The 23,722-nt window shown below is 46.2% G+C and overlaps 1 protein-coding gene across 1 annotated transcript; it reads left to right on the top strand.

Moving 5' to 3' along the window:
• Positions 1 to 16,845: 16,845 nt before the first annotated feature.
• LOC133903223 (mitogen-activated protein kinase kinase kinase 17-like) lies at positions 16,846 to 18,063 on the top strand. The gene has a single exon (XM_062344539.1). The coding sequence runs from the start codon at positions 16,846 to 16,848 to the stop codon at positions 18,061 to 18,063; it is 1,218 nt and encodes a 405-aa protein (XP_062200523.1).
• Positions 18,064 to 23,722: the final 5,659 nt, after the last annotated feature.

The raw sequence follows: 23,722 nt of genomic DNA on the forward strand, positions 1-23,722 counted from the left end.
TCTTGGGCATGTAACCAAGTTATATCCGTACAACCACGAGGCCTATATGGGTACGGCCTGGCCAAATAATTAGCGACCACCGGTTCTGTGGGCATCACTGGTCGAGTATGTGGCACAAGAGGGGGCTTCTGCAGCGACTCGGTCGGCTGTTAGCGGTGAAACCTTAGTGGGTGCCTACAAATCGGCGGGAGTTTTGTAAAGGCCTTGTAGTGAGACCCCGACTCCTTACCCCGGAAGTATGGAGTAACAAGGGAATCACGACTCGTGGATCTGTGCAAACTCTGCAGAGTATCAAACTGGTCGATCAGCCGTGCTCACGGTCAAGAGCGAGCTTGGACTTCTTCAAGATTAGTTGGATCTGGGTTTTGGTATGGTTGGTCGGGTAGCCAGGTAATGGGATTATCTGGTGAGCTTTGGGGTAACCGGGTATGGGATACCCGGTGAGTCAAATCCCTTTGGTTATAACAAGTGTCTTCACACCTAGTAAATAGGATGCCTGTTGTTAGGAGTATAGGTTAAGGCATCGTTTTAGTTGCTTAGTGCTAATAACCCCTGTCAAGCCTTTTTCTTGTGTAAAGCCTCATACCCTACTTTCCCCCTGCACTTGCGGAGTACAACCTTTTGTACTCACCCTTGTTATTCTCCCTTGCATTCTTTCGCCAATCAGAAGCTGTCTTTGAAGCTGGTACCTTCGACCTCGATGACTTCGATCCCGAGCTGCTGTTCTAGGCTGTGGAGCCCCCGGTTGACGTCTTCGCCTGTGGAAGCTGGAGCCGCTGAAGCTGGAGACCCCTCTTGTCTCCCGCTGTGTTTTCTTTCAGACCCTCGGGTCATTTTGTAATAAGGTTAAGTACGATATATCTTTTGCACTGTGATGATAACACTAATGATGTAAGCGCATGTATGGAATTTGTTCCTGGCATACATGTGTTGTGCCCGGTTTTGTTTCCTTTAAAACTGGGTGTTACAGAAGTGGTATCAGAGCCGTGTTGACCGTAGGACGCAGCCTAGGTAGACTGGACACGCTAAGGACTTATGTTTGTACAAAATTTACCTTCACAAAATTGTTTTCCTCCAGTTATTTCTTTCTCAGTCTGCTGCTTTTTATAAAATGGTTACTAATTTCTGACTTTTCCAAAAATTTAGATGGCCCGTACGAAGATCACCCCACGCAAGCGCGTGCTGGTTCCCGACGTGGAGGTTCCTGCGGGTGCAGTCTGGAGGTACCAACCCCCAGCTGAGTTCTACCCCGACGGACAGCTGGCAGGGTACTTCGCCCGCACGTTGTGGTATCTGCTGCAGGGTCTTGGCTACCACGACGCTCCACTCTTCAAAGGCGTCAGAGTTCCGCTTGGAGACCGTGGTTACTCCTGGACAGTGGAGGTAACAATGTTCGAGAAGCCCTCCGCCGACGACCTTCGCCGAGTCCGCCGAGTCCACACAGCCACCGCCCCCAGAGCTACGTTCGAAGCAGGGATCGAGGACGCTGCTCGCCAGGCTCTGGCTGTTCTCTGCCGGGAGAACAGACAGGACCTCCGCCTCACCCAGTTCGGGAAGTTCCCGCAGCGCCCGTCAGGCAGTCTGGAGGTCATCTTCGCGCCCGTCAACAATGAGCCGGATCTCCGTTTGCGAGAGCAGGTCCGCCTCACCGCCGCCCTCTACGCCGAGCTGGACAGAGCACTCGATGAGTTGGAGGATCTTCACCAGCGCCACGCCGAGCAGGAGCAAATGATCTACGAGCTAGAGATCATGCTGCAGGATCCCGACCAGCACCCCGACGAGGCTCCACCAGCACCGCCTTCCGCCCCTGCACCGCCCCGCTCTCCTTCGCGCAAGAGGCTCCGTCAGGCAGATGTTGCAGGACCTTCAGGCACCGCCGGCCAGGAGTAGAGTCGAGCTAGGAAGATGTCCCCTAGCAGAATAAGTCGTTTAGACTCGTGTCATTTGTAGTAGGGTGTGCTTGTGCTTGTGCCTGTTCTGTGTAGACCTTGTTTTGAGTTGGATCTTTGCTTGAGTGTTGGTGTGATGTAGGGGTTTCCCCTCTACATTTCATCAGTTATTATAATAATAGTCGGGAGTCCTTTCTTTCCGTTCCCTTCAGTTTCTTTCAGTTCTTGTCTCGTCTTCCGTCCCTGTTTTTCCCTTATGCTTCTCGCGCCTTGGCAACAACAGATGGTGAACACCCGACGTAGCAACAACACCAACGACAACATCAACAACAACACTGTCAACAACAACGCTGCCAACAATAACAACCTTCCTCCCCCGCCACCCCTCATGGACGCTAACCAAGTCATGACTCTTCTTCAAGGTTTGGTCCAAGCCATCAACCAGCAGCCTCAGGCTCAGCAGGCACCGCTGCAGCAGCCACAGTCTAGACTCAGGACTTTCTTGAGCACCCAGCCACCTACCTTTTCTCAGGCAATAGAGCCAATGGAGGCAGATGATTGGCTAAGTACAATCGACAGCAAGCTTCAGATAGCTCAGTGCAATGGAAGAGAAAAAGTTCTCTTTGCATCCCACCAACTCAGTGGGCCAGCTCAGGAGTGGTGGACTGCTTACACTGCCGCTCATGAGGACCCCCAGGAGATCACCTGGGCAGAATTCCGAAGCAGTTTCCGCGCTCACCATGTTCCTATCGGAGAAATAAAACTGAAAAGGAAGGAGTTCCTCAGTCTCAAGCAAGGCCCTATGTCTGTAAGAGAGTACCTCACTAAGTTCACTCAACTGTCTCGCTACGCCCCCAGTGATGTTGACACAGATGAGAAGAAGCAGGACTGTTTTCTTGAAGGTCTAAACTCCGGTCTACAGTATGCCCTCTCTGCCAACGAGTACCCTAATTTTCAGAAATTGGTGGATAGAGCTTTCATATTAGAAAAGAAGCGCCAGAATCTAGGTGAAGAACGTAAGCGCCATCTGCAGGGTCAGTCTTCTGGCAGTAACACTCGCCCCCGTTTCAACGCCCCTGCCACTGGTCCGATGTTCCGCCAGGGAGGTCAGAACCAGCTGCAGCAAAACCAGCAGAGGTCACCGCAGAAGATGCAAAGCCAGGTTACAGGGTCTTACAAGCCCCCGATTCAGCAACAACAGCAGCCTCGCCCCAACTTCCAGCAGCAGCGACCCAACCACAACCAGCCACAACCGCAGAAACGCACAGGTCAGGGGTCAGGCAACATTGGTCCGTGTTTCAGTTGCGGCCAATTCGGGCATCTTTCCAAGCAATGCCCTAAGAAGCAGCAAGGTCAGGCCCAAGGTAGCAACAACCAGCAGCAGCAGCCCCGCCAGAACGCGATGCATGGTCGCGTCAACCACGTTGCAGTGGAGGAAGCCCAAGAAGCTCCCGACGTAGTGCTGGGTATGTTCTCTGCAAACTCTCACCCCGCAACAGTATTATTCGATTCAGGTGCTACGCATTCTTTCATATCATACCAGTTTGTGAATGCTTATAAATTGCCAAGAGCATTAATGAAAAATAGAGTACTAGTAAGTTCTCCTGGAGGAGCAATGGAATCAAGGCAGGTATGCCCTAAAGTAAATATAAGCATAAGGGGGGTAGATTTTCTTGCCAATCTCATCATTCTGGAATCCAAAGGAATCGATATCATTTTGGGAATGGATTGGCTGACCAAGTACAAAGGAGTCATAGGATGTGCAACAAAGACAGTACAACTGACGCATACTGATGGTACCAAAGTGGAATTCCAAGCTACAACAGAGTCAGCCATCAACGCCAGATTGAACAAAACCAATGCAGTGGAAGATAGCAGGGTGGTCAGCGAATTTCCTGATGTCTTCCCGGAAGATTTACCAGGTATGCCACCTGATCGAGAAATTGAATTTGCCATTGAATTAGTACCTGGAACGGCTCCTATATATAAGAGGCCATATAGAATGGATGCCAATCAGTTGGCTGAGCTCAAGGAGCAAATGCAAGAGCTACTAGACAAAGGGTTTATTCGCCCCAGTTCTTCGCCCTGGGGAGCCCCTGTAATCTTCGTTCCAAAGAAGGATGGTACACAGAGGATGTGTATAGACTATCGAGCTCTGAATGAAGTAACAATCAAAAACAAATACCCTCTGCCTCGCATTGAAGATCTGTTCGATATGCTGATAGGAGCATGTGTGTTTTCCAAGATTGATCTTAGGTCTGGATATCACCAGCTGAAGATTCGTGCTTCGGATATCCCCAAGACTGCATTTGTTACTCGGTACGGTCTATACGAGTACACAGTAATGTCTTTTGGACTGACCAATGCCCCAGCATACTTCATGTATCTGATGAACAAGGTTTTTATGGAATATTTGGACAAGTTCGTGGTGGTATTCATCGATGACATCCTGGTTTACTCCCAGAACGAAGTAGAACATGAGGAGCATTTAAGGATGGTATTGCAGAAACTCAGGGAGAACCAGTTGTTTGCCAAACTGAGCAAATGTGAATTTTGGTTGAAGGAAGTTCCTTTCCTCGGTCACATCATATCAGCAGGAGGTGTGTCCGTAGATCCATCCAAGGTAAGAGATGTTCTGAATTGGAAGCCACCGCAGAATGTGTCTGAGATTCGTAGTTTTCTGGGTTTAGCAGGATACTATCGTCGATTTATTGAAGGTTTCTCCAAGATAGCGAAGCCAATGACCGAACTGTTAGGGAAGGGAGCAGAGTTTAAGTGGACAACAGCTAGAGAAGCCAGTTTCAATGAATTAAAGAAAAGATTGACCTCAGCACCAGTTTTGATCATGCCAGACACTCAGAAGCCATTCTCGGTATATTGTGATGCATCCCGTCAAGGTTTGGGATGTGTGCTTATGCAAGAAGGCCACGTTATAGCTTATGCATCTCGGCAGCTAAGAAAGCATGAAGAGAATTATCCAACGCATGATTTGGAGCTAGCCGCAGTTGTTCATGCACTCAAGATTTGGAGGCATTACCTGATTGGACAAAGATGTGAGATATATTCTGATCATAAGAGCTTAAAATATATTTTCACTCAGCCGGATCTTAACCTAAGACAACGCAGATGGTTAGAGCTTATTAAGGACTATAATTTGGGAATCAACTATCATCCAGGAAAGGCGAACGTAGTAGCCGATGCCTTGAGCAGAAAATCTCAGGTTAATTCTATGACTCTCCAAGAGTTGAGTCCCGAGCTATGCAAAGAATTCGAGAGGTTGAATCTAAGTATGGTGTGTAATACCGAGATGATTGCTATGGAAATAGACTCAACACTTGAACAAGATATAAGGAAGGGTCAGCTTGAAGATGACAAGATTTTGGAGATCAAGCAGTTGATCAAAGCAGGCAAAGCCCCGGACTTTTCTGAAGACAAGCAGGGTACAATATGGTATAAGCATAGGATTTGTGTTCCGGACATAAAGTCTATTCGGGATACTATTTTAAAGGAAGCTCATGATTCAGCGTATTCTATTCACCCTGGGAGCACCAAGATGTATCAAGATCTTAAGGATCAGTACTGGTGGTATGGAATGAAACGTGCAGTAGCAGAACACGTAGCTTTGTGTGATATCTGTCATCGGGTCAAAGCTGAACATCAAAGACCCGCAGGACTGCTACAGCCACTAAAAATACCTGAATGGAAGTGGGAAGAAATTAGCATGGATTTCATAGTGGGTCTACCACGATCGCAATCAGGATATGATTCTATATGGGTTGTGGTTGATCGGTTGACGAAAGTGGCTCACTTTATTCCAGTTAAGGAATCCTATCGAGGTCCAAAGTTAGCCGAGTTGTACATGTCCAAGGTTGTATGTCTGCATGGAGTGCCTAAGATAATTGTATCTGATCGTGGCAGTCAGTTTACTTCAAGGTTCTGGCGACGTCTGCATGAATCGCTGGATACAAGGTTGAATTTTAGTTCAGCCTATCACCCACAGACTGATGGGCAAACGGAAAGAGTAAATCAAATTCTTGAAGATATGCTGAGAGCAGGTGCACTCAAGAATGGTAACAGTTGGGACAAGAATCTACCGTATGCAGAATTCTCATACAATAACAGCTTCCAAGCTAGTTTGAAGATGTCCCCTTTTGAAGCTTTGTATGGGAGAAAATGTAGAACCCCGTTGTTCTGGAATCAAACCGGGGAAAGCCAAGTTTTTGGTCCTGAAGTCCTGAGAGAAGCAGAAAGGCAAGTACACGAGATCCGGGATAATTTGAAAACCGCACAGTCAAGGCAGAAGAGTTATGCGGATCATCGACGTCGGGAACTAACCTTTGAAATAGGAGACTTTGTGTATCTCAAAGTATCACCAATCCGAGGGCTACGTAGATTCAAAGTCAAAGGCAAGCTATCACCTCGGTTTATTGGTCCGTACCAGATACTGGGAAGACGAGGAGAAGTAGCTTACCAGCTGAAGTTACCACCTCAACTTTCAGGAGTACACGATGTCTTTCACGTATCACAGTTAAAAAAGTGCTTAAGAGTTCCAGAGGAACAGTTACCAGTAGAAGACCTGGATGTGCGAGAAGATCTGTCTTATGCCGAATATCCGGTCAAGATTCTTGAGACGTCAGAACGAGTTACCAGGAACAAGAGAGTCAAAATGTGCAGAGTGCAGTGGAAGCATCACTCAGAAGAAGAAGCCACCTGGGAAAGAGAAGACGATTTGAAGACGGAGTTTCCCCATCTCTTCTCCGATCTTTTCGAATCTCGAGGGCGAGATTCATCGTAAGGGGGGTAGGTTTGTAACACCCAAAACTTCAAAATTTGCAGTAATTTAAAATTTTGCTAGAAATTAAATAAGTGGATTTCATTTTAGCTCTATAGGAAATTAACTTCTAAATTTAATTTGGATTAGGTTGAATGTTTGTCGCATTCATGCCGTTGTAATTGCAATAAGGTTTTATTGTGTGGGAAATTCTTTTTTTTGCTAAAATTCGCTAGAGTTCGCTCGGTTAAAATCTCTTTTGGAAAATAAGTGTGAAAACCTAAAGCAAGGAAGAAAAGAAAAGGATTTCTCTAATGGAAAACCTTCCTGGGCCGTCTTCCCCGCGCCGGCCCAACCCGCCTCTTTCCCCCTCCCTTTTCTCTCCCGCCGTGGGCCGCGCCCCTCCTTTTTCCGCGCCGGCCCGCAGGCCGAGCCGGCCTACCGCGCCCACCGAGCCGCTCGCCTCTGCCCGCCTCGCTGCCAAGTGGGCCCAGCTCTGAGCCGAGCCACCTTCCCGCCCGAGCCGCCGAGCCGCCGGCTCGCCTTCTTCCTCATTCCGCCGCCTGACACCGACGCCCCCAAATCGCCGCGACCGTTTCAAATCGAAGCCTCCCCGTGCTTTAACTCTCCAATCAAACCACACCACCGTGATCGCCGCCCCCTATTTCCTCCATTTGAGCCGTTTCCCCCTTGAATACCCACTCGTTTGCATGGAAACCGAAGTTTTTAAGTGCTTTCAAGCCGCCGGCCGACTCTCCTCGAATCCGGCCGTTCCACTCCTCCTCTCGGGTATTTAAGAGCTCTATCGGCATCCTTGTTCGGTTCCGCACCCGAATACCCCATCTCCCCTCTCTCTTGTGCACGGATTCGAGCCGCCGCCGTCACCTCCATTGCCGCCGGTAAGGAGCTCGGTCGCCACTCTCTTTCTCCTCAACCGAACCGTGATTAAGCTCGTTCTTCGCTCTTTTGGTGCCGTCGGACCTCTAGGAGCTCACCCCGGCGCTTCTTGGAGCTTCACCCGCCGTCGAACGCCGTTCCCGCCAAGCCGCTTCACCTCCGCCCGCCGTTCTCCGTCGCCGGCCATCTTCGGACCTCCTCCGCCGCCGTCAAGCCCGCAGTAAGTTTCCCCGCGAGCTCCTCGTTGCTTTGCGCCTAGTCCCGAAGCAAACCGTGGCCGGATGCGCCTTTTGCGCATCGCCGGCGAGCCCGCCACCGTCCCCGTCGTCGCCGGCCGCCGCTCCCACTGTTGAAACCGCCGGTGCCACCCCCTTTTGATTTTCGGCCGTCGGATCTCGGTTCTTCGGCCCGGATTAGACCGGCCAATTCTTATACCCCTTCGGTCCACCATGGACCGGTGGACCGATGCCCTTTCAGTGGTCCACAAGCCCGTGGACCAATTCCATGTCATTTCCAATTAAGAAATAATTCAGTAATTGTTTTATTGCGTCATAATCCAATTTCCAGTATAAAATTATTTCGGTTTACTCTCTGGAAAACATGTAAAACTTGCAGTTTAGTCCCTACATCTTCAAAAGCTTATAACTTTTTGCTCGTAGCTCCGATTTTGGCGATTTTTGCGTCAAATCGTTTGTAGCGTCGTGTAGAATCTTTTTGTAGAGTTTTTGAATAGTTTCAGTACTGTTTGGTGTGCTGTTCTTAGAGTTTTGTTTGGTTTGTGTTTTTCCGGTCCGTCGTTTAGGAGCTGAGCAGTTCGGCAACCTCCAAGACCAAGTTTTCGAGGACTTTGAGCAGCAATCCGGTGAAGGCAAGTGCCCTTGAGCATTTCTATACCAGTTTTAGGACTTGCAGGTGTAGTCTTTATCCTTCAATATGCATGCTGTCCAAAATGATATCCCATGCTAGGGTTTACTAGTTTTGTCTCAATATTTTCCTTGTCGCCGTTGATGTATCGGGTTAAGAAGATGGGTAGATCATGCTAGCGCTGTCCGGGTGGGAAAATGGTTAATATTGACTAATGAACCCTGTAACACTGTCCCGGTGGAAAAATGATAATTCTTTGTAGCAACATGGTATAGGTCTTCCCCAACAGAATGGATGGATTGTGGTGGTGCCTATGGCAAGTTTGTGTATGTATCTGTTTGGGGTCCTAAGGACCGGTTCTTGGGCATGTAACCAAGTTATATCCGTACAACCACGAGGCCTATATGGGTACGGCCTGGCCAAATAATTAGCGACCACCGGTTCTGTGGGCATCACTGGTCGAGTATGTGGCACAAGAGGGGGCTTCTGCAGCGACTCGGTCGGCTGTTAGCGGTGAAACCTTAGTGGGTGCCTACAAATCGGCGGGAGTTTTGTAAAGGCCTTGTAGTGAGACCCCGACTCCTTACCCCGGAAGTATGGAGTAACAAGGGAATCACGACTCGTGGATCTGTGCAAACTCTGCAGAGTATCAAACTGGTCGATCAGCCGTGCTCACGGTCAAGAGCGAGCTTGGACTTCTTCAAGATTAGTTGGATCTGGGTTTTGGTATGGTTGGTCGGGTAGCCAGGTAATGGGATTATCTGGTGAGCTTTGGGGTAACCGGGTATGGGATACCCGGTGAGTCAAATCCCTTTGGTTATAACAAGTGTCTTCACACCTAGTAAATAGGATGCCTGTTGTTAGGAGTATAGGTTAAGGCATCGTTTTAGTTGCTTAGTGCTAATAACCCCTGTCAAGCCTTTTTCTTGTGTAAAGCCTCATACCCTACTTTCCCCCTGCACTTGCGGAGTACAACCTTTTGTACTCACCCTTGTTATTCTCCCTTGCATTCTTTCGCCAATCAGAAGCTGTCTTTGAAGCTGGTACCTTCGACCTCGATGACTTCGATCCCGAGCTGCTGTTCTAGGCTGTGGAGCCCCCGGTTGACGTCTTCGCCTGTGGAAGCTGGAGCCGCTGAAGCTGGAGACCCCTCTTGTCTCCCGCTGTGTTTTCTTTCAGACCCTCGGGTCATTTTGTAATAAGGTTAAGTACGATATATCTTTTGCACTGTGATGATAACACTAATGATGTAAGCGCATGTATGGAATTTGTTCCTGGCATACATGTGTTGTGCCCGGTTTTGTTTCCTTTAAAACTGGGTGTTACAATAACCCACGTATTAATGATGATCCATTTACTAAGGTTAAGTTTACTATACCATCTTTTGAGCGTGCTTATGATGTTGAAAGGTATTTAGATTGAGAAATGATGGTACAAACAGAAGTTTAGTGCTCATTTAGTTCATGAAGTGCATAGAGTTAGGCAAGCCACTAGTGAATTTAAAATTGTTGCAATCATTTGGTGGAATAGGGTATGGATTGATGGATTAGTGCCTATGACTTGGAATGCTTTAAAAGTTACTATACATAACAGATTTGTTCCACCCTCTTTTAAAAATGATTTGCATAAGAAATTGCACCGCTTAAACTAAGGTGATAGATCCGTAGAGAATATTATCAGGAGCTTCAAATTAGTATGTTGTGTTGTGATATTATTGAGGATGAAGAGGCTACAATGGCACACTTTTATGTTGGGTTAAGGCATGAAATTCAAAACATAGTTGATTACAAAGAATATGATAGTGTTCCTAAATTATTCCAACTTGCGTGTTTAGCAGAAAAAGAATTGCAGGGACGACAACAGAGGCCAAGGAGCAATTTTGGAAGCACGACTACTTCCAAATCAACACCAGGACAAATCAAAACAGCCCCATACTCAGCTACATGGCCTGCTACCCCTTCTCGAGTAGGGCGCGTTCAGCAGTACCTTCGACACAGTCACACACTCCCGAGGTAAGCAAATCCATAAGTGTGCAGGATCCAGCGAAGAGCTCTTCTTGGGTTACCTCGACTGGTCGCACGACTGGGATTATTTGCCACCAATATAAGGGAATGGGCCATGTTATGAAGGATTGCCTAATTCAGCACGCGTACATTGTAACAGAAGATGGTGGATATGTAAGTGCTAGTGATGTTAAGGATAAATATGCTCTTGCAGGTAACCATATAGGTAACGAGGATGGACGTGAGACGGATATCGACCATGAGGAAGTGTTTGATGCCACTACCATGGAGGATTATCGGGCCCTTATTGTGCAGCGAGTATTAAGTACTCAAATGGAGCAAGCGAAACAGCTACAACGCTACAATTTATTTCAGATGTTCGAGTTATTATTAATGGAGGAAGCTGCAACAACTTGATAAGTTCAGATATGATCAAGAAGCTTGCCTTGACGACAAGAAACCATTTTGACCCTTATCATATTCAATGGTTCAACAACAGTGATAAGGTAAAGGTAATGCAAACAACTATGGTGCATTTTTCTATTAGTTCATATCATGATTGTGCTAATTTTGATGTAGTGCCATGCAAGCATGTTCACTTTTGTTAGGAAGACCATGAGAGTTTGATACTGATGAACACATTATGATAGAAGTAATAAGTACACCCTTATGCATAAAGGAAAGAAAATAACTTTTCTACCTTTGACCCCTGCTAAAATTGTGAAATGTGAATTGAGATAGCTGAAAATAAGAGAAAAGAGTTTGAGAATGAATTTGAAAATCAGCAAGTAGCAAAAAAAGTTTTCCCACCCAAAAAGAGGAAAGAAACAACAACTTCTAAGTCCGATGGAATTAGACTGAAAGGGTGTGTTATGCTTGCTACTAAATTTGATCTTGCTGAAATTTATGCTAATAAGCTGCCATGCTATGCTTTGATATGCAAAGAGGCCTTAGTTTCACTCGAGAATATATCTAGCTCTTTGCCTCCTGCTGTTGCTAACCTTTTGCAGGAGTTTTTGGATGTATTTCTAGCTGAATTTTCCCCGGGATTACCACCAATTCGAGGGATAGAACATCAAATTGATTTGATTTCGGGAGCAACTTTGCCAAACCCTACTGCATATAGGACCAACCCGGAAGTGACTAAGGAAATTTAGCGACAAGTCCAAGACCTTTTGGATCACGGGTACGTACGAGAAAGTCTTAGTCCTTGTATTGTTCCTGTTCTTTTGGTTCATAAGAAAGATAATAGTTGGCGTATGTGTGTTGATTGTAGAGCCATTAATAATATTACTATAAGATGTCATCACCCTATCCATAGGTTAGATGATATGCTTGATGAGTTGAGTGGTTATATAATTTTCACTAAAATTGACTTGCGAAGTGGATACCACCAAATTAGGATGAAACTTGGAGATGAATAGAAAACTACTTTTAAAAATAAGTTTGGCATGTATGAGTGGTTAGTAATGCATTTTGGGTTAACTAATGCACCTAGTATTTTCATGCATTAATGAACAAAAATTTACGTGCTTTCGTTGGAAGATTTGTGGTGGTATACTTTGATGATATCTTGATTTATAGCCAGTCATATGAGTCACACTTTGATCATCTACGTGCTGTTTTTAATGCTTTGAGAGATGCATGTTTATTTGGTAACCTCAAAAAGTGTATCTTTTGCATGGAACGAGCTTCTTTTCTTGGCTATGTTGTTACTCCACAGGGAATAGAGGTGGATAAAGCAAAAATTGAGGCCATAAAGAGCTAGCCAACCCTGAGACTGTTACTTAAGTGAGATGCTTTCATAGTCTTGCGGGTTTCTATCGGCGCTTTGTGCGGGATTTCAGCACCATTGCTGCTCCATTGAATGAATTGATGAAGAAAGGAGTGGTTTTCAAATGGGGACCTACACAAGAAAAAGCATTCAAGTTGTTGAAAGAGAAACTTACCCAAACTCCTTTACTCCAACTCCCTGATTTTAATAAGACCTTTGAGTTAGAGTGTGATGCTAGTGGGATTGGAATTGGAGGTGTGTTAATTCAAGAAGGTAAACCTGTTGCTTATTTCAATGAGAAATTAAGTGGGCTAAGTCTGAATTATTCTACCTATGATAAAAAAAATTGTATGCTTTAGTTCGTATGCTTGAAACTTGGCAATATTATCTATAGTCCAAAGAATTTGTTATACATTCTGATCATGAATCATTGAAACATATTAGGAGGCAAGCTAAATTGAATAAACGACATGCTAAATGGGTCGAATTTATTGAGTCTTTTTCATATGTCATAAAACATAAGAAAGGAAAGGACAAATGTAATTATTGATGCGCTTTCTAGGCGTTATACCAAGTTATCTCAACTTAATCATAAGTTTTTTTGTTTAGAGACTATTAAGGACTTATATGCTGCTGATTTGGATTTTTAAAGAAGTGCTTGATCATTGTAAAGAAGGGCAAATATGGAATAAATATGTGCTGAATGAAGGATTGCTCTATCGTGCTAACAAGCTATGTATTCCAGCTAGCTCCGTTCGTCTTTTGTTATTACAGGAGGTGCATAGAGGAGGATTGATAGCACATTTTGGAGCAAAGAAGACTGAAGATGTACTGGCTGCTCACTTCTTTTGGCCAAAGATGAGACGAGATATCGAACGTTTCGTGTCCCGATGAACCACTTGCAATAAAGCTAAGTCTCGCTTGAATCCACATAGTCTTTACATGCTTCTTCCTGTTCCTAGTGCACCATAGAAGGATATTTCTATGGATTTTATTTTAGGACTGTTTAGGACAATGAGGGGGAGGGATAGCATATTTATAGTTGTGGATAGATTTTCTAAAATGGCATATTTTATACATTGTCAAAACAGCGATGATGCTACAAACATAGTTGATTTATTTTTCAGAGAAATCGTTCGACTAAATGAAGTGACTAATACTATCGTCTCAGATCATGACACAAAGTTTTTGAGTCACTTTTGGAGATCACTTTGGAATAAATTAGGGATGAAGCTACTACTTTATACTACGTGTCATCCCCAAACCGATGGTCAAACAGAGATTATCAACTGTACATTATCGACCATGTTACAGGCTGTTCTAAAGAAAAATTTGAGGATGTGGGAAGAATATCTACCACGTATTGAATTTGCTTACAATAGGTCGGTACACTCCACCACCAAGGTAAGTCCGTTCCAAGTAGTGTATGGATTGAATTCCCGTGCTCCTATTGATTTACTACCTTTTCCTACTTTTAAAAGACTTAATTTAGATGCTAAGAAACGTATTGAATTTATTCTTAAGTTGCATGAAACAACTAGAAAATAATATAGAGAGCATGACTGAAAAGTATAGGATTGCTGAAAGTAAAGGTAGGAAGGAAATAAAATTTGAACCGGGTAATTTAGTTTGGTTGCATTTGAGGAAGGATAGGTTTCCAGAACTAATAAAATCAAAGTTAATGTCTAGAGCTGATGGACCATTTAAGATAATTGAGATAATCAATGACAATACATACAAATTGGACCTACCTGTAGATTTTGGGGTTAGTCCTATATTTAACATTTCAGATTTGAAGCCCTACTTGGGAGAAGAAGACAAGCTTGAGTCGAGGACGACTCCAATTCAAGAGGGGGAGGATGATAAGCCCGTGGCTCCTTCGGATACGATCAATACCTCTAATAATCCTTAAATCATACAAGGTGCAATTATAAGAGCACGTGCATGACAATTAGATCACCAGGTGAACTCATTTCTCGCTGTTCATATTTCTTTGGATGGATTACTACTAAATTCTTGTGATATTTTATTGCTTAGGAACGTGGAAGAAGCACTACAATCTTACCTGGACGTCACCCCTCGAAAGTTAAGTCTATTCGGACTCGAGGCTGAGCTCTAGTCAAAGTCGTGGACGTGGTCGAAGTCGTGGTCGTGGTCGAGTCTCAAGATAACACGTCAGTAAAACAGATGTAACTCTCTCATATGAAGTCTGTTTTAGGCGCTCTTAGACTTGTTAGAAAGCTCATGTCGAGCCCTTTCCAATGGATCTCTGCTTGACCAAATATTCCTTATAGTTTAGTCAGAGTGGAAGGAATAAGGTGCTGCGTCACCGTTGTGGACTCTGTTGGGTTTTGTAATCGTGTCGAGGTCGGAGTCTAGGTTGTGAACGTCTCTTTCCACGGCTGCACAACCCTAGGTTGACCCCCTCATATCCTCCTATAAATATACAGTAGCCGTCATAGTTTAGGCTTGAGTTTAGCTTAGATTATTTTGTTTTAGACAATTTCGCTGTTTATCAGTTTGTTGAACCCCATCTCGAGTATTTCATTAATAATTAGCAATATTCAAATTACATCTACCTGTTCTTGCTTGTGTTCTCGATTCGCTTGCAGGAAAAGCCTTCTTGGCGAGGTCAACCACGTCTTGGCACCGTTGATAACCACAGAGTAGTGGTGTAGTGGTTGCAAAGGTTCTCGATCTGTTCTGTTCGGAGCCTTTGGATCATCAACATCGAAGCTTCACCAATCGACTTATCATATTACTCCTCGCGGAAGATCGGGCAAACGTGCATGAGACTAGGTAGTGGCGGTCCAGCATTTTCAACTTGATGTACATACCCGTCGCACTTGCGTTCGCGCGCGCTGTCTCGCCCAGGTCCACGCCGCCGCCACGCCATGCCTAGCTCGATCCCGTGCTACCGCCGTGACCCTCGCCTCGCTTGCTCCCGCGCTGTCGCCTCCCTCAATCTTAGGAACACTGTCATCACGCAGTCACACACAGTCTCATCCTCTCAGGAATCGACGCATTCATGCACACAGTCGTCACTCGTGCCTCGAGGGTGCATGGGCCACTATGTGTCGCCGTGTGGGTAGTGGGTCATGAGCTGTGGCCGCGTCAACGCCGGTCAGGTTGTAGTGATATGGGCTTGAGCCATTGTGAACCGCAGTCACTAGGCATACCTACAGAGCATGACACTAGCTAAGTGTTTATACATTGTAATGAAAACGCAAACATTGGACGCGGTAACATAAAGCATAAACTCAAGGTACGGAAATGTGGATGCGTCATGGGAGCTCCGCTGAATGAATACAACGGGAGTGATACCGTAGTTTGATTTTATATGGGATCCCAAAAAAATTAGTAGATTATCCGCTAATTTCCCAACTAATTTCTTCAGTTATTTTCATTATTAGTAAAACATGACATATATCCGTACTCAGTAACGAGACGGAGAGGCTAGACGACGAGAGTGGATAGCAAACGTGGGTAAATTATTTAAATTTTAGGGTTTTTAGGTAAATTATTTAAATTTTAGATGTACAAATATATACCTTTGTTCCTATAGTAGGCCCGTCTATGAGACTAGGTCTTGTGGTGGTCAAACAAAATAACTATTTTACGAAACAAAAAAAATCGGTGGCATGGCATACACTGTGCGGAAAGAATGGTACTCTGCAGTAAATTTCAGCAAGCACTTGGATGCCTATACATACCTTCCGTTGATGTCCTCTTTGAAATAAGATAACTAAGTTATTTGATTACTGCTTACCATGGAAGTACATTTGTATATTTATGTGAGACGTCAGTTTTCCCAAGAAGACCGTAGGTCTCTTTGTTGTGTTCCTTTAATTTATAATATAGTGTATACACAATTCTTTTGTTACACACAAAATCAAAGACAATACAGCAAGAACGTTGTCTTCATATCGCTAATTAGTACCTGTACTCAGCCAGTGTTCCTAGCAAACTCCAGACTTATATAGAAGCATTTGTACAGTTTTTTTTTTTTGTAAAATTCACTCTGTACCATAGTTTATTTGGTGGTAAACAAATTACCTGCCTGGCTTTCATGTCACTAAGACCAATATTGACTGCGTAAGGAATATACATAAAGAGGAAAACCGAAGGGGTCATGGAGTTCTCCCTCATGTCACTGAACAGAAGGGTTCATGAACTGATTGATCTTTGACCTCTCATTGGTGGCAGTATTGGTTAGAAGTTTGTCCCAAATAAATCGGACGAACTTATAATTTTCTTTTTAGAACCCACTAATAAAATAAGCAAAAGTTGTCCACTTCAATTTTCACAAATCATTTTGCTCCACGTTTTCCAGTCCAATCCAAATGTAAACGTGTTACGTTTAACCCTCGTTTTCCACTCACATGTATGTGATGCAAAAATAGGAGAAAACAAAAAATAAGCATAGTTTTCTTAATAAACTCCGCAGTGCAAATTCCTACGTGTCCGTAAGCAATTTCGCACGCCACTTTCGGTTCCCATGTGCTTTTCACACTGCATGCGCTCCGACTGGTGGCCCCACATGTCAGCCTGTCATTATAAATGACCTCCTGGACCGGAGACACAACACGACTGGCATGATACCGCGAACTCAGCAAGCGAAGAGAAGCAAAACCAAATAACGCGCCAATGGCCACGGCGACAACCATCGGCGGCAGAGGCTGGACGCGTCTCCACGCCCTCGGCCGCGGCGGGTCGGGGGCCGTGGTTTCCCTGGCCGCGGACGACGCTTCCAGGGAGCTCTTCGTCGTGAAGTCGGCCACGGGCGACAACGCCGCGCTACGGCGCGAGTGGCGCGTCATGTCTGGGCTCTCCTCGCCGCACGTTATCCGGTGCCTCGGCTTCCGCCGCGCGGTGGCTGCGGGCGGCGAGGACCAGCTGTTCCTCGAGTTCGCTCCCGGCGGGTCGCTTGCCGCGATGGCGGGGCGCGACGGGGGCCGTGGCCTCAAGGAGGGCGCGGTCAGGGCGTACGCCGCCGACGTGCTCAGGGGGCTCGCTTACCTCCACGGGAGGGGCGTCTTGCACGGCGACGTCAAGGGGAGCAACGTCGTGGTCAGCGCAGACGGGCGGGCCAAGCTCGCGGATTTCGGGTGCGCGACGACGGTGCGCGACTGGCCGTCGCGGGCATTCGAAGGCACGCCTGCGTTCATGGCCCCTGAGGTAGCGCGCGGGGAGGCGCAGGGCCCCGCAGCAGATGTGTGGGCGCTCGGGTGCACCGTCGTCGAGATCGCCACGGGTCGCGCCCCGTGGCGTGACGCGGACAACGTGCTCGCAGCTGTGCGCACGATCGGGTACACGGACGCCGTGCCGGAGGTGGCGCCATCGATGTCACCAGAGTCGAAGGACTTCCTGGACAAGTGCTTCAGAAGGCACGCCGCCGACCGGTGGACGGCGGCGCAGCTGCTAGAGCACCCGTTCGTGGCAACGCCATGCGCACTGAAGAAGCAGGAGGAGGAGAAGGCCACATGGGTGTCTCCGACGAGCGCGCTTGATGCGGCATTGTGGGAATCAGAATCAGAGTCTGACAACGAGGCGTTTGACATGCTGAACGGCCCGGTCGCCAGGATCAAGGCGATGGCAAGCTCTCGCTCATCGTTGCCAGATTGGGACTCTGAGAATGGCTGGATCAAAGTCAATGGCGTCAGTGTTAGCATTGTTCACGACAGAGCAGCAGCTGATGACGAGTCTTTAGCGTGTCTGGACAACCGGGTCAGGGCATTGGCGTGCCCGCCATTGTCTGTGCCGGATTGGGACTTTGACGAAGGCTGGATCGAAGCCTGCAGGACATCGTCGGCCCATGAGAGGAGCGGTACGGTGGGGGCATTACATCCGAAGATTTTGGAGTAGCAGCAGCAGCCACTGAGCAGGCTGTCCGTTACATAGGAGTAGTGAATAGTAAGGAGGCTTTAGTTGAGCACCAGGAGGATGTCTTCTCCTTGGGTTCTTGCAATGAGAGGATTGTGCTTGCTGCACATGTTACATACGCGGCTACAACAAATGCCAGAATAAAACAATGTTCAATGTTGTCGTATTACATGCCTTCGCATTTTGTTTTCAGTTGGAAGATTATTTTTCGATATGAACTTATGAGTGATGACGGCAAGCGGAATTTGAGCTTGTATGCCGCCAATCTTTAGGGAGAGCACGGAAGGATGAATTGGCTCAATTAGAGTAAGACCGAACCGGATTTCAAGAATGGCTAAAATGGGATTTGGTACTGTAGCGCATCTAACAACAGAAAGTACTGTAGCACGTCTGAGAATAGGTTTGCCTGTACCACACTAATTATTGAACCAACATTAGATTCTGACGATTCCCAGTACTACATGGGTTTTACATCTCTTCCTGGCCCTCTGAACCTTGTGCAGGAAATTGAAAATAATTTGCAATGGTCTATGAAATTCAGCAATCCTGTAAACGTGACACATGGGTAAATGGTAATCTTCCTTCAGAATTCACTAATACTTGAAGAGCCAGCCTTAACTTGCCACACTCCTCTATGCCTAAGGTTAGACAGTTTGACCAGTTTAGGCACTCGTTTAGTTAGTAACTACAGTTGGTAAGATTTGATCCCAGCTAATTGGGTCCCATGCATCAATGACTCAGAAAGGTGTGGCAAAGATTATGATCACTAATCTGTTGATGGTTTTGTAGATGTGATCATGTGATAGGTGGATGGATGAGTTGCCATGTTAGTCTCTGATCGACTCTCTCTGGCCAGGAGAATCGGGGCAACTCCGGCCAAGCTAGTCTTCCCACAGAGGTAGATTCAACTGGGGATAGGGGGCTTAAGCCTCCTACCCACCAAAAATATTTGAGAGCCCTCAAGTCCTTCTATAATTTTTGGATATGAAAGAGAAAGAAGAGGAGGAGAAGGAGGAAGGAGAGAAAAAAGAGAAAAGGAAGGAGGAAAAAGTAGTTAAGTCATCCTTCCTAAAATTTGGCTCTGAATTCACCACTGTCTTCCCATCTAGCCCAGGTTTGCTACCAATACATAGCGCAAGCATAAACTGATACAAGTGGGATCAAAATTGGTAAGTTTTTATTTTTTTGGAAAGTATGAAGATAAGAACGAAACAGAAATTTTTATTCCCCCAGAAATAAATTATGAGACCAATTCATCAAAGAGAACACGTGCCAAATTTGAAGGGGAAAAGGCTGCTGCAGCCTGCAAGATCAAGTATAGTATCTAAAATGTAGAGGTACGGAATTAACTTACCATTATCTATAAAAAGTATGATATCTCATACTAGCACATCTATGATGAGAAAAGCATGCCTAAAGAACTGAACAAGACACAGATCACACATGCAATAACGATAATCATCGGACCTCGATCTGTTCGTTCAATCTGAACTATGATTGAAATGTATGTAGTTCAGCAATAAGAGCCAAAACGCAGGATACTGGAATCAGACCAACACTACTGGATTTTGAGACTTTGCCGTGTGCAAAGACCTAAAAACACTCGGCAACGTGTTTGCCGAATGTAACACTCAGCATACCACTGTCGACATACACAGTGCCGACAAACAGCTGTTTGCCGAGTGTTTTATATCGCGCACTCGGCAAACATATTTGCCGAGAGCCAAATACGACACTCGGCAAAAAAAAGCGACCTAACGGCGCCAAGGCCTTAATGGCCTCTTTGCCGAGTGTCTAAGGGATACACTCGGCAAACATGAGGACACGTGGCGCTCGCACATCGTCCCTTTTTTGGGCAGTTTGCCGGCTTTGCCGAGTGTCCGTGGAATACACTCGGCAAATCACGGCACGTTTGCCGAGTGTATTGGAGGGTACTCGGCAAAGTGAGCACAGAATAGCGCCCAGATAGCACAGTTTGGCGACACGTGACACTCTTTGCCGAGTGTATTGGAGCACACTCAGCAAACTGGCATCCAAAATGCCAGATTGAACAGCCTTGCGACACGTGTCACGTTGCCGAGTGTAACACTCGGCATAGCCTTGTTTACCGAGTGTTACACTCGGCAAACTGTTATTTACCAGATTGCCAATTGATCCATACCAGATTCAAAACTGTCGCTACAATTCAAAATAATTTATATATATTTCACAGATTACCACCTTCACATAAACATCGCATATTACACAAACATCACATAAACCGTCGCATAAACATCATATATGCCACAAACATCACATAAACCGTCGCATAAACATCGTAAGTGACACAAACATCACAAATTGTCGTGACAAGATAGCAAAACATAGTCCAAAGAAAAAGAAAATGTTGCAGGCCGTAACGAACTCCACACTTGATTACCACCTTAACCTGCATCAATCAAGGAGCAGAAACACTAAGTAAGAAGTATGCATTTGAAAGTAAACAGAAATGCTAAGTATGGATATGGGGTTACAAAAGTAAGTTTTCAAAGTGAGGAGAACAAACCAAAGTGAGGTGGAGTACCAAAGTGCGAACCTCCAGCTCCAGGCGTATTCGATCCCTCTGATGGATACTGCACAAAGGAGGAGATAGTTAGCACAACACTCTATGGTTGTAGGAATGGCAATAATGGTGATTACAAGGTTATAAACTAACTCACAGGAGTGTGTGGAGCCTGTGGAGAAAGTGGACGAGAAGGGGTTGGCATCGGTGGCAGAGTTTGGGCCATTGCAGCATAAAGGGGCGTCATCATCGCATACCACTGGGATCGTTCTGCCGCCATCCTCTCCTCGAACGATCTCTCTAATTCGTGCCGGAGCCTCCTTTCTTCATCCAGCTGGGCCTACAGTATGTCATCGCAATCTCATCATCGTTCCAATGCAAAGCATGTAAAGATCGTGGAGGATGAATGAAATAGAACTAACCTAGATTTTGTTCATCGCAATCCGTGTAGGCTCTGGGCGAGGGTGTATACCCGGACCTGAGCTCGTGCTTTGAGCTCTAAGCTGAGAGAGAGAGGGAGTGGTGGCCGTATCGAGTGTGCCGTCGCCAATCCAGAACCGGCCATGTTTCTTGCCTCCTCCCGCCCTCATAACCACTTCCCCATCAAGATCATGCTCGCTTGGATCAAAGTCTGGGTCATGGACCTCCTTTGCCATCGATGTGTATCCATCCAGGCGAGCCTTGACGTTCTCGTTGGTGTACGCTGAGGCCGGGTCATTCGGGTCATAAGCAACCCCGTGCATCGCCTTTGACTTATGGGCCAAAGCATAAGCCTTGAACTGGGAGAGAGGCTGACCATCATTTTTTGCCGACTGCAACAGAAAAGCAATAACATTCATAAAGGGGACGCCCGCACAGAAATTAAGGAGAACTGAGCTTGGGAACAACAGATGCTATTGCATACCCATCTAGCCGCGAAACCAGTCAGGCTGAGGTTGCCTTGATGGTGTGGCGCGCCAGGCATCAACAATCGCCTTTCCCGGCAAGCATTGTGACTCTCCTCCCACTCGGGAGCGCACCACTTGTCCACGATCACCGTCCAGCACGGAAGGTCTCCGGCGCACCACCCCAGAGGCACCTAAATAATCAAGTACATGATATATAAGAAGAAGAAATTAAGTGTTAGTAATCTAAGGAATAATAAGCTTTAATGTACTTTACCTGCAGGTACTGCTCCCGGGTCAGAAATATGGTCATAGCGTCTTTTTTTGTCACCTTCGCTCCAAGGTGTTCCGCGTGAAATTTGATCACAGCCTGGACGCGCGCCTCATAGTGCATATCCTTAACAAGCTTCTTGGCAGCTTTGTCGACGACAACAGCTGCCCTAGCCTCCAAGCTCGGCTCGCATCTAAAAAAATCCTGCATATAGACGTGACGGATCAAGTCATTAGTTAAATAATTTCCATGCGCTTAGTATTGACTAATGTAGTGCGAAAGAAACTTACCCACAGCTCGGCCTTCACCCGCTCGGCTCTATTGGGAAACACCCTTCCCTCCCAGTCACGGGCGTCCGGCGCGGCTGCATAGTGGGCCCATGTGTATGCCGGCTCGATTACTCCGCCCAAAGTAACCATGCCAGGGAACTTCTCCTTGATCAAAAGTCCAAGGATGCCGTTTACATGGCGTGAGTGGTCACCCTCTCCAACCTTCAGCCAGTTCTTGCACAAGTGTAAAGGCAAATTATTAGTATGTGTTGAAATATTGAAGATACAAAGGAAAAAAAATAGTGAGAGTAGAGAGAGCCATTTACTTCTCTCCATCTGGTCGAATGAGCGGGCGTCTAGCCATTGGCACCGGTCGCCTCGGGAAGCTAGAAGGACCACGCAGCCACACATGAGAAGAAGTAGAGCTAGAGCTACCCCCCTAGTCTACCTGCTCCTCCTCATCCCCAGACTGAGTCGCAGCCGTAGGTATAGGCGAGTCAGACTCAGACTCAGCCGCACCTAGAGGCGACTCAGTCTCCTCCTCAACAGCAGGTATAGAAGCACCTCCTCCACCCCTGCCTCCGCCTCTCGGCCTTCCTGGAGGTCTTCCCCAGGGTCTCTTTCCGGACCCGTCACCTGCATCCGTGGTTTTCCCCGTTGCCTTTTTGTATAGCGACGTTAACTTCCTCATATCGCCCACCATGCTTCAATCACCTGCTATGAGAAAGAGTAAACCAATTAATACGGATGATACAACTTGATCTAAATAGATGAAGCATACTAAAAAACCCATGCTATGAGAACGAGTGAATCAATTAGTACGGATGTTACAACTTGATGTAAATAAATGAAGCATACTAAAAAAACATGCTATGAGAAAGAATAAATCATACAGTTATTAGAAATAAACATACAGTTATTAGAAATAATCATCATCATCGGGATCAGCTGGATCATAAGTCTCATCATCACTATCACGCGTGTTGAAATAATCATCCTGATGCTTGGGAGGAGGAATGTCGTCATCACCGTCATTGCCTAAATGTAACCGCTCAAGTAATTCCAAGTCCCTCGCATTCTCAACCTCGTCTTCTTCGTCCTCATCAGTACCAGTTTCATTGTCTACTTCCATGCCCTGAGCTTCCGTCAAGTCGATCTCAAAATTCCCTGCGAGGCCATCTTCTTGAAAGAATTCTCCATCATATGTGTTGGGGTCTATGTTGTAATCTTCATTGTTTGGGACTGGTAGTTTACCGTGTGGCGGTACCTTGTACACAACATCCCAACCCTTAAGACACTCAACGGTTTTGCACGGGTACGAGAGATAATAAACTTGCGTGGCCTGTTGAGCCACAATATAGACATCGTCTCCTGGTAAGACGGTTGATTGTCGAATTTCGACTAGCCCAAGATTAGGGGTCCATCTCACTACTTCTGGATCGAACCAATGGCATTTGAATATGACGGGATTCAGAGGTTTGCTCCCATCAAAATTCAGTTCGTATATTTCTTCAATTCTTCCGTAGTACTCAGCCCCATCTAAGCCTGGAGTAAAAACTCCGGTATTTGTTGTTCTACGATTGGGCCGACTCTGCTCGTGGCTTGCTGTGTGGAAGCGATATCCATTCACGTCGTAAGCCTTAAATGACCTGACCCTATAGGCACAACCATCAGC

Source organism: Phragmites australis, chromosome 21 (genome assembly GCF_958298935.1).
Source record: "Phragmites australis chromosome 21, lpPhrAust1.1, whole genome shotgun sequence".
Lineage (NCBI taxonomy): Eukaryota > Viridiplantae > Streptophyta > Magnoliopsida > Poales > Poaceae > Phragmites > Phragmites australis.